This window comes from Aethalodelphis obliquidens, unplaced genomic scaffold (assembly GCF_003676395.1).
Source record: "Aethalodelphis obliquidens isolate GAN/ISIS:26980383/991018 unplaced genomic scaffold, ASM367639v1 scaffold13, whole genome shotgun sequence".
Taxonomy (NCBI): domain Eukaryota; kingdom Metazoa; phylum Chordata; class Mammalia; order Artiodactyla; family Delphinidae; genus Aethalodelphis; species Aethalodelphis obliquidens.
In genome coordinates this window covers 34,620,597-34,632,966 of record NW_020837957.1, presented here as the reverse complement: position 1 = coordinate 34,632,966, position 12,370 = coordinate 34,620,597, and the positions used below count along the sequence as shown (strand labels likewise).

At 36.6% G+C, this 12,370-nt stretch overlaps 1 protein-coding gene across 1 annotated transcript in view; it reads right to left on the bottom strand.

Annotated features, from left to right (window-relative positions):
* Positions 1–12,370, bottom strand: part of PALMD (palmdelphin) — a 55,497-nt gene that overhangs the window by 26,374 nt on the left and 16,753 nt on the right. Inside the window, exon 2 of the mRNA XM_027114444.1 lies at positions 4,051–4,131. Within this exon, the coding sequence (XP_026970245.1) occupies positions 4,051–4,131 (81 nt within the window). The remainder of the gene's footprint in view (positions 1–4,050; positions 4,132–12,370) is intronic.

Genomic DNA, 12,370 nt, shown 5'->3' with positions numbered 1-12,370 from the left:
GGTGAGAAGAGAAGAATGGGAATTTTCCTTATTTTTTTGACACTTCTCTCTCTAACACCATGATTAGAATGAATTAGAATGAAAGCAAGTAAGAGGAATATTTGTCTTTTTTAAAAAACATGCTTGTTTTTTAAAACAGAATTAATACAACTGGAATGTAAATACCTCTGAATTTAAAATAAATTTAAATAAGGTTGATTGGGCTAGATAATTACCAAAGGAAGTTTATTTTAACTAAGGCAATTTTTTTTCAAATCATTAAAAATATTACACTGATTACAAATAAATGTTATTTGGAATTATAACTTGTAGAATAGATGAAATGTGGCCTGCTCTAGTTGAAGCAATGAGGGGGCCTGGAAGCCTACAGATGCACAGGACACAGTTTGAAAACCACTAGATTAAGTCAGTAATTATCTCAACCCAGATCATCATATTTGTGTTGGTTTTTTTCAGAGTTTCAAGAAATTTCATGTGGACAACACACCCCATAAAAGCAGTTTGTATTATTCCAGTTTGTAGCCAGATTCCTTCCCATAATGTTATCTTTTCCCTTAATTATAGCTGTTCAGTTGTTTGTAAAAATGTGTTCCCACAGACACAGTAAATATTATTAATAAAGGTCAAGATTTATTTCCTGAAAATATGCCAAGAAATTCTCAATATATCAGCATTTAAGAATTTACCTTGATTTTAGTTTATTTTTATTTGATGGAATATGATGATAGCTAATGCACAGTAAAGAATATAGATGACATCCATCAAAGTACATTACAGTTGTTACAAACCACCTGCAAGGATAGTTTCAGTCAATTACATCCATATCACTGTAAGAAACACTCAGATGGGATGGTCTTATGATGCTGAGTTGTAGAGGGTGGAGAATGGCTTCTGTGACATAATTATGTTATCTTGGGGCTTCATTCTTGGTTCTTAGTCTGGTTAGGACTAAGAATAATTTTAATTTTAGCCTTATAAGCTTTGTTCATAGTTCAGGAATTGTCATTTAACTCTGGCAGAGAACTTTTTGCCTCTAAATATAAAATATATAATTTAGATGTACAATCAGAATGATATGGTATAATCACGTATTGTGGTAACCACAAGACAGTTATTTTGCTTTTATGTCACAGTTTAGACTTATGCTTTAGTCTATGAGATTGAGGAATAGAATAAAATCTATTTCACAACAATGACATTCAGAATCAAAAGCCATAGTAACTAAATAAAAATATAAGTGATACGCAGGTAGTAGATCTTTTGGCAGTCTTTTAGGGAAAGGTTTTCTTGAAACACTTCTATATTCTGCACAGCAGTTACAGGAGACGTTAAGAATAAATTAGTTTTTCATACCATGATTTAAATGGACTTCCAGAAAAGTTTTCTAGGTTGAGTACTAGGCAAAAAGATCAAGAGTGGACAAGTCTCAGAATGTTTGAATGTGAGAATGCTGTTAATGGCCGTGGAAACTCCCTTTCCAGGATGTCATTGGTATGAATGTCAGGTTCCAGAGCTAAAGGATATTAGAGTGAGTTACCACAACTATTTTGAAGTGTGTGTACTGCTCACACAGAAGGAGCACTTTGTAAATATTTACATTTGTGTTGTTCAAAGTGAGTCATTGACATGTAATGAAATAATTTGCAATCGGGAAAGTGGTGAGGATAGTCACTGGAATGGAGACAAATGGATGAAGAAGAAAATAAAAAGAAAGGCTGGTAATTGCAGAAGCCAACAGAGCTTTTTTGACTTGGTGAAGATATTTTGGAATCAATTTTTAGAACACTTCTGCACATTTTTGAACCCTATTTTGGAATTGTGCCTAGTTGCTGTTGGAATAGCCAACCATTTTCTGCAGAACTTGGAAGAATGTGCTTACTGAAACAGCCATTCTCTCCTCTATGTTCCCTTTGCAGTTGATGCCTTGAATATAGTGTTCATCACAGTATAAATGTCATTATAAGTTTATGTGTCAGTTACCATTTAAGGGCACAGATCAAACTTATTTTATATTCTTCATGTCCAGCTTAGTACCTTGCACATAATAGGTACTTAATAAATGTTTATTGACTGAAGGTTTTCTACTTATCAGTTAAGACTCAGGTTAAATCCCACACCTTTAACAGAACTTTTTTTGGCCACCCCAGATTAAAGAATTACTAATGCTTACACTTATGCTTAAATTAAAAAAAATCATCCTTTAACTTGTACTAATTATTTACTTAACCTTGAATTTCCCAGTAAGTTGCAAGCAGAAGGGCTACAACTCTCAAGTCCACCGCTAGTCTCTAAGGCATTAATATGCAAATTAGGAAAAGGTACAGTTCCCCACTCCTACTCCTTCAGGTCAGTGCACAGCTTGGGAAGGTGGACAGCACTTTTGTGCAGAGAGAAAGAAACTTTGTCCTCCAGACAGAAGCAGCCCTGTGCCAGAGTGCACTGTTCCAAGGGAGTATGGGCAGGATTTCAGCACCCCCCTGTCTCAGGTAACTTTACGCAGTATACCATCTGCACAACTGTGTACTGCAGTCCAAAGCATGATACATGCTTTGACTGGATTGGATTAGAAGAGGTCTTCTGGGATCCAGAAAGCAAACCTATAGGGAACAGTATATATTACTTTTCGGACTGTTTTTGTTAAGTATTGAAATGAGGTGTCACTTCAGAAATGGACCTCTCAGTGTGTTAGAATTTTCCTGTGTGAAACTTACTTCCTAGAATGAACAGAGAGGATACATAAAACTTTTTTTCTACTGTGAACTCTAATGTTGTTTGGCTACTCATTCTGCAAGGATAGCAATTACTCAGAAGCAGTAATTAGTTCACTGTGAGATCCAAATTGTGTGTGTGTGTGTGTGTGTGTGTGTGTATGTTTGTGTGTGAAAGAGAGAGAGAGAGAGAGAGAGAGAGAGAGGGAGATTTTGGAGTTAGAAATTGCCTATCTCAAAAATTGTTGTAGACTTGCTTTTGACTTCATTTGACTTGTATCACAATGACTTGGTAAAATTTGTTATTTCATTGATTTTTCTGGGAGTACACACGGCATGTCTTGACTATGTCTCCTACTCATGTAAATTCAATGTGACAAACTGTAAGGATAGCAGGCTGACTACATATTGAAATTATTCATCAAACATTGGAAATGTCAATTTGTATAGGAGCAAAGAAGCAAACAGAATCCAGAGCACTGAGGCTAATTGGAATCCTAACCTGTGTCTTTTTTCTCTCAAGAGGTGGTTACTTGATCCATCAGAAAGATGGACTTAGCTGAATCCGGCAAGTTTACCAAAAGATTGTAGACCCCATGAGTGTGCGGCATTGTTTCACCGAGGGATTTATTACATCTATCGATAGAAGCCCTGCCAGGTAAGTAGTTTCCTGCTTGGGCCTGTTCACAAGGAGCTCCTGTTTGTCATTTGGTTGCACCCTATGACTAAACTACATAATAAAATGTGAGACTCAGTGTGCTTAAATTACAAAATGACCACACCCATGAAAGATGTAAAGTCTGATTTTAAAAATGGAGGTTTATTTTTGGTTATGATCTCATGTTCTGTCAAAACAAAATAAAACAGAACCTTGAACCACACTCAAACAACATTGAATTCATCGCACTGAGCTTTTGAATACGAGCATCCTTGAGCAGGCCAGACACTGTCTGCTTTGCATGCCCTGGGTAAGGGCTGGCTTTTCATTGACTTCAAAACGGACTTCCCAGCTGGATCCACTCCCAAGGGATGTTAAGCAAGACTGTATTCAGGGCCAAACTATCAAGACTGAATTCTCAAGGTTACCCAAGAAAGTGAGGAAATTCAGTAATAAAGGGTAAAAGTAATAAAACCATGTTTTCAATTTTCCACATGTTTGCCAGGAGGTATTAGTCTCATATGCAAATATTACTAGCTTATTGGCTTCCCTTATGGTTATTAGGGTGTTAGTATAACTGTTGGAATTTTTTTCCTTCCTAAAGCATCTTTACTACTGAAATTTGAGTGCAATTAGAATATTTGAATGCAAAATCATTGAAATGAAATTAAAGTCATAAGTTACCTTCAAATGCTGGTGCTTTAGTTTTTCTTCCTCTATTTTCAAACGCTTCTGTGAGATTTCTTCCTGTATTTTTCTTTTATCCTGAAATAAAAAGTGTTCCAGCATAATCTATTTTTTTTCAATTTGCTTAAGTATGTTTCCTTGGGGATGTTGTCATTATCGAATGGCTGGCCAGTGGTATGCTCTTGGCATTGGTATGAAGCTGCTTTGGAAACTCCTATTTCAAGGCAAAGGAGAGCAAAGTGAGACATTCAAAGCATTTTACTGATGGAAAATGATATAAGGTGCTTTTTCAAAGAGAATTTAAAAATATTTTAATGTCTTTCCTTCCTCCCTCATCTTTTCTATCTTCCCCATTAAGTCTAACAAGATTGAGCTCCTTAGAGATGCAATGGAAAATGTGAATTTTAAGGAGGGAGTTTTGAAATAGGCATGAGGAAACGTTGTGAGGAGAGAGACTGTTCCTGGCATAAGCCTGAAGAAACTGCTGTGTAAAAGATCTGCTTATGTGGGAAAACAGGATAGCCTACAGAGTGATAGAACACGAGGAAACTAGAAAGTGAGACTGTTTCCTCCTGTAAACCTTGCTATGGGCAGAGAGAGAGAGAAAAAAGAAGGATCAGATAATGCATGTTAACATTAAGAGGGCTTCTAGCAGAGGTTAAAAAAATTCATGGAGAGGTATAGTATCTTTCACCAAGTTTAAATTGCAATACCTTAAAATCCCAGATAGAATAACTATCTATACACAGAAGTTGTACTTTTTAGAAAATATAGCCTCTATACTATATAGAAAGCCTGGTTTCAATTTCTGGCTCTGCCATTAACTAGCTGTGTGTCCTGGAACAAAACCCTAAACTTTGTGCCTCATTACCTCATCTGTAAAATGGAAGTAATAAGGGCATCTACCTCATAAGATGAGCATTAAATTAGCTAATATATGCAAAGGCTCCTAGAACAGGGCTTGACACATAGTGCTCTACAAGTATTTGTTTAATACAATTAAGTAAATAAACATGTAATCTGTTAATCACACAAAAAGCAACGCACTAATTCTGATAATGGTTCCATTGGTCTGAAATGTTTTAGAGATTCCCTGTCTGGAGTTGTTTGAGATGTTTTACAAGCCATGCAAAAAGGCCCTTATTTCCTTATTTTTTGACCAGAGGTGACATTATCCTCCATCTTATTTATGAGTTGTTTTTAAATCTGCTTTCAAAATTGAAAACTCCCAAAGGTAAACATTTGTTTCCAATGAAGACATCTAAAAGAATTTGAAGCAGGCTCAGGAGGTAATTTAGAAGGAAGAGTTCCAAAAATACTTGGCAGCGTTATTGAAACAAGTGCATGGCTTCCTGATGTGACTCTTTTGAAGGTAAATCTCCTTTTTGATGCATAAGTTCAGGTATATTTGTTGAATGTAACAGCATTCATTTGAAAATACATTGCTGTCCAAATTTATGTCATGTTTCTCTTTGTGTGTAAGAAGTGTATATGACCTTGCCTGTATTGTTTTTTAACTTTCATAAACAGCTCTTTTGGAAAAAAAAAGAGCTAGGCAACATGCATCGATATTCAGATTCACTTGTTTGTTTGGATGAAATGTGGTCATTAGGAATAAAAACTATGAAGACCTCTGTGAGTCAGTTCTCCATTATATCTCAAAACTGTTACCGAGCAAATGTTGGTAATATTTTAAACTTATTGTGCCAAACATTTTGGTAAGTATTTTTCAGGCACTATTTAACTTAATAGTCATAATAACAGCGATATAATAATATTACACTTAATAGTCATGATAACAAAGAGATATTGTAGTATTTTCATTTTATAGAAGAGGAAATGGAAGTTTCTGACGATTAACTAACCAGTCCAGGTTCTCACAACTAGTAAGTGGCAGAGCCAGGATTTGAAGTCAGGCAATCTGAGTTCAGCCTCTTAGCCAATTCACTATACCATTTCCCTGAGTGGGAAATTAGTCCAGCTTCTCACACCTTCCCCATTGCCCTGTCTATCGGGAAGTACTGAGGTCTGGAGGCCAGCACAACCAGCACCGGAGGAGGACCCCTCATTAGAAAGGAGCACATTTTTAGTTCCCTGCATGCTGGTATGCAACCGCCCATCTCTGTGTGGACAGCCCATAGAAAAGATCACGTTATGTATGTGTGACTGTGACTGCTGAACCCAGCAACGCTTCCCCACCACTGCCGGTAACCAGTTTGGGTTGTTTGTTTCGTCCTGAGGTTAGTGATAAGGTAATGAAAGCTGTGGGTAGAGGCAGGGCGTCTAAGTGTTTTGGCAACACGATGCTTATCGAAGGGTTGCTAAGGAATACCAATGTTTTGTCACTCAGAGGTAATGTGATGCCTGTCTCATATCAGTCTAGGAAGTTAAGAAGGTAATTTTATAATGTTATGGGCATGACTCTATTTTAACATAGGAGTACTTTTCCTCATAAGATATTCATCAGCAGCAAGTTATTATCCTTTTGCCAAATTTCATAAAGATCTATAAGCATTACTGAAAAATATATGGCAACAATTTAGTTTCATTATGGCAGAATAAATTATAAGTTTTACATGTAGTTCTATTGCTAGTATACCAAAAGTTATCATAGCCAGCTACTTCCTTCCCAATTATCATGGAATAAATGGATTTTATTGAAATGCCATCTGCTTCCCAGAATTTCCCCAGAAGCCTGAGCATCTCTATATACACTTGTCATAATCCAGCACGTCAGATATTTATTACCGTTAACCATTATGAATAACATATATTTCTTTTTTTTCAACATCTTTATTGGAGTATAATTGCTCTATAGTGGTGTGTTAGTTTCTGCTTTATAACAAAGTGAATCAGTTATACATATACGTATATCCCCATATCTCCTCCCTCTTGCGTCTCCCTCGCACCCTCCCTATCCCACCCCTCTAGGTGGTCACAAAGCACCGAGCTGATCTCCCTGTGCTAAGTGGCTGCTTCCCACTAGCTATTGATTTTACATTTGGTAGTGTATATATGTCCATGCCACTCTCTCACTTCGTAATAACATATATTTCTGTTTACTTCTTTTTTTAAAAATAAATTTATTTATTTTTTACTGCATTGGGTCTTCGTCGCTATGCGCAGGCTTTCTCTAATTGCAGCGAGCGGGAGCTACTCTTCGTTGCGGTGCGCAGGCTTCTCATTGTAGTGGCTACTCTTGTTGCCAAGCACAGGCTCTAGGCGCGCAGGCTTCAGTAGTTGTGGCTCACGGGCTCCAGAGCGCAGGCTCAGTGCTTGTGGCACACGGGCTTAGTTGCTCCACGGCATGTGGGATCTTCCCCGACCGGGGCTCGAGCCCGTGTCCCCTGCATTAGCAGGCGGATTCTTAACCACTGCACCACCAGAGAAGTCCTGTTTACTTCTTCAGTGTTCAACTAGTAAAGACGTTTTGTTCAATGAACAATTGCCTAGATTTTCAGCTGTCTGACTTGGAATATTTTAGCAGCTGACACCCACAGATTCCAGTTCTGTAAAAGCCTAGCTCTTAATTGTTTTGAAAATTAATTTAGTAAAATTGTACAACTATAAAGCTATTGTGACCATCTATGATTCATTGATATTACTACAATCACATACTTGATAAAAGTAAGCACAATACTTAGGAGTGTATTTTAGAGATATTATTGATTAATGATTAGCTAATATTCTAAAATGCTTGAATCTATCAAGAAGGCAGGATTGATCCTGAGTTATATAATTTTTAATTTATTCAGCACTTAGGAACTTCTCTATAAATGCTATGCTAAGGTGATGTTAAGAGTTGTGCTATGTTTGAAAATTATTCAGAAGTAGATACTTTCACCAGGGAGGTTACATTGTCTTTAAGAAGGAAAATCATTTGTGCAAGGAACTATAGTCTAAGAAATAAGTGATAAATGTCATTACTAAGGCACAAGTGATGTCTTGTGAGAGTTGAGGGGCAAAAGGGAGTGGTTGTTTCTAAATGATCTGGTTAGGAGAGGCTTTCAAGTAGCATCCAAATAGAGTATGTTGGGTAGTTGCTGGAGGGCTGGGGGTGGGGAGGAAGGGCATTCACCTCTAGAGCTCATTGTGAGCAAAGGTCTGTTGTAGAAAATTGGGACATTATTTGGAATAGCAAGTCTGGAATCCAAGTTGTCATACAGAGAGTAGAGGGAAATGAAATAAGAAAATGAGATGAGGATAAATCCTTAATAGAGAATACTAAAAAGCAGGGAAAGGAGTTTAGAATTTATTTACATATTGAGATAGGGAGCAATGGAAGGTTTTCAGAGGGAGAGGAATAATAGAATTAAAGCCATGTTTTAAGAAGTTTAAAATAGCCTGATTTATAGATACTGAAGGAGGACAACTTGAAAGGGATAATCAGTTAGGCTACAACTCATACATAAGATCAAGAGAGCTTGAACAAGAGGTAACAGAGGGTGTAGATGTCAGAGATACCAAGGAGTTAAAATTAGCAGGACTTGGCAACTGATGACGTATGGATGCAGGAGAGGAAGAGGTCAAATGGGGTATAAGGCTTTTATATCCAGGTAAACTGAGAGGAGAACAGAATCACTAATAGAAATAGGAAATTCAGGAGAAGAAAGAGAGTTTGGGAGGGAAGATGGTGATTCACACCAAGGTTGAGGTGTCTTTGGAACAACCTGGTGGAGTAATCTGGCAGGTAGTTGAAATGTTGGATGGAGCTAGATCAGAAGGGAAGTCAGAGCTAGAGATAAAGATGCCAGAGTTTTGGAAGGGGTAGCTGAGGCCAGGAGACTACATCAGAGCATGACAAGAGACATATTTATGTAAAGGAGAGCTAAAGACAGAGCCTTCGTGAAACACCTACATTTAAGAGGTATTGGAGGAAGGGAACACATATGGAAATTTATTTTGGGATTAATTAGACATTTGATAATAGAACTTTGTGAATTCAATTAGGCAAATGGTTTCAGATTCATTCTGATAGAAGTATCTTGTAACTTCTTGACTACCTTTGCTGATATTTTCACTGTTTAAGGTCTCAAAAGAACAATAATAGAAGCTACTATTTGGATTTAAATACTACCAACAATGCAAAACTTCCTGGTGAAATGTATATAATGATAACCTTGAAGGAAAGGGATGTGCTAACACAATGCTCCTAGAATTGAATCCTGAGCATAGTTAGAGGTTTACTACATTTCAATGAAAGTAGATTTTTTAAATTCTTGAAAAAAATTCTTGAAAAATTATTTTAAAAATTTCTTGAAAAAGAGGCAAGCATTTTAAGAAGGAAGATAGATCATGAAGTATGGGCAATTTACCAATGGAAATATTGATACCCAATTAAAAAATGATCTCAAGTAAAAAGAAAAGAGAACTAAACAAAACCAAACTAAATAGCTTAATATCACTGGGAGCTTCCCCAAAGCTCGTGAAACCAAGAATACAGATAAACAGGTGGTACCCATTTGTAATAGGTACAAATATGTACAAATATGTAAATAAGGTACAAATTCAGGCTGACAAGATGTGAAGCATGTGAAAAACACTGAGGACACAAAAAGCATGTGTGTACAAGTAAATATATATATATATATTCAATATTTAAGTTATGTTGAGAGCAAAAGGACTACTGCTGAGATACAGAGTGTAATATCAACATGTCAGAGATAAACTAGAACTACTTCACTCCTATTTTACTTCCATTCTTTTTGATTGAGGAGAATAATCTTGATCCTGGAAAGGGTAGAACAAATATGCTTAAAGGGAAATCAAAGCCCAAGAGGATATAAAGCACTAAAGACAGAACTGCTCAGACTCCAATGGGTTTCATTTCAGGGAGCAGAAAAATTTATAGACACGACAGGAAAATATTATCAAGTAGTCTTGGAATCTTGGGTGAAGTGAAGAGGCACCAGAAGGCTGAAAGTGGCAAATGACCCAGTTTTTTGAAGAGAGAAAAAGGTCAATTATGAATATTTAATGACTGGTGAATGTATTGGTTAATACCTGGCAAAGTTGTAGAATGAATTGTTAAACAGTCTTGTATTTAGACAAGGAATGTCTAAGAGATAGCATTCAGTTATTAAAAACAAAGCATTTAAGACTATTTCTTTTGCTTAATTTTTTAAGAACTGCTGCTGATGATGACTATGATGGTTGTAACAATAGCTAACATTTATTGAGAGATTTTTATGTGTCAGAAACTATTTAGAGCACTTAGACGTATCAATTTAATTTCCCCCAAGTCTCTAGGAAGTATAGACCATGTTTATCCCCCATATGCAGGTAAAGAAACTGAGGAGCACAGGAACCTAGATCATGGGAATTCAGTATATCTTGGTTTTAGTATGACTTTTGACAAAATTTCTTATTATTTTTCTTTTGGAAATTTGTGTAAATGTGAAGAGAGAGGAATATTTATTTGAAAGTGATTGTCTTAATGTGTTTTTTTAAAAAACCAATGCCCTATAAGGGACAGAAAAATAAAACTAAGCCCCTACCAGAGGGCAGACAACAGAAGCAAGAACTACAATCCTGCAGCCTGTGGAACAAAAACCACATTCACAGAAAGATAGACAAAATTAAAGGGCAGAGGGCTATGTACCAGATGAAGGAACAAGACAAAAACCCCAGAAAAACAACTAAATGAAGTGGAGATAGGCAACCTTCCAGAAAAAGAATTCAGAATAATGATAGTGAAGATGATCCAGGACCTCAGAAAAAGAATGGAGGCAAAGATCGAGAAGATGCAAGAAATGTTTAACAAAGACCTAGAAGAATTAAAGAAAACACAAACAGAGATGAACAATACAATTAACTGAAATGAAAACTACACTAGAAGGAATCAATAGCAGAATAACTGAGACAGAAGAACAGATAAGTGACCTGGAAGACATAATGGTGGAATTCACTGCTGCGGAACAGAATAAAGAAAAAAGAATGAAAAGAAATGAAGGCAGCCTAAGAGACCTCTGGGACAACATTAAATGCAACAACATTCACATTATAGGAGTCCCAGAAGGAGAAGAGAGAGAGAAAGGACCAGAGAAAATATTTGAAGAGATTATAGTAGAAAACTTCCCTAACATGGGAAAGGAAATAGCCACCCAAGTCCAGGAAGCGCAGCGAGTCCCATACTGGATAGACCCAAGGAGAAACACACCAAGACACATAGTAATCAAACTGGCAAAAACTAAAGACAAAGAAAAATTATTGAAAGTACCAAGGGAAAAACGACAAATAACATACAAGGGAACTCCCATAAGGTTAACAGCTGATTTCTCAGCAGAAACTCTACAAGCCAGAAGGGAGTGGCATGATATACTTAAAGTGATGAAAGGGAAGAACCTACAACCAAGATTACTCTACCCAGCAAGGATCTCATTCAGATTTGATGGAGAAATCAAAAGCTTTACAAACAAGCAAAAGCTAGGAGAATTCAGCACCACCAAACCAGCTCTACAACAAATGCTAAAGGAACTTCCCTAAGTGGGAAACACAAGAGAACAAAAGGACCTACAAAACCAAACCCAGAAAAATTAAGAAAATGGTAATAGGAACATGCATATTGATAATTACCTTAAACATGAATGGATTAAATGCTCCAACCAAAAGACACACGCTTGCTGAATGGATACAAAAACAGGACCCATATATATGCTGTCTACAAGAGACCCACTTCAGACCTAGGGACACATACAGACTGAAAGTGAGGGGATGGAAAAAGATATTCCATGCAAATGTAAATCAAAAGAAAGCTGGGGTAGCTATACTCATATAAGAAAAAATAGACTTTAAAATAAAGAATGTTACAAGAGACAAGGAAGGACACTACATAACGATAAAGGGATCAATCCAAGAAGAAGATATAATAATTATAAATATATATGCACCCAACAAAGGAGCACCTCAATACATAAGGAAACTGCTAACAGCTATAAAAGAGGAAATCGACAGTAACACAATAATAGTGGGGAACTTTAACACCTCACTTACACCAATGGACAGATCATCCAAAATGAAAATAAATAAGGAAAGAGAAGCTTTAAATGGCACAATAGACCAGATAGATTCAATTGATATTTATAGGACATTCCATCCAAAAACAGCAGATTACACTTTCTTCTCAAGTGCGCATGGAATATTCTCTAGGATAGATCACATCATGGGTCACAAATCAAGCCTCAGTAAATTTAAGAAAATTGAAATCATATCAAGCATCTTTTCTGAATACAATGCTATGAGATTAAGAATGAATTACAGGGAAAAAAACGTAAAAAGTACAAACACAGGGCTTCCCTGGTGGCGCAGTGGTTGAGAG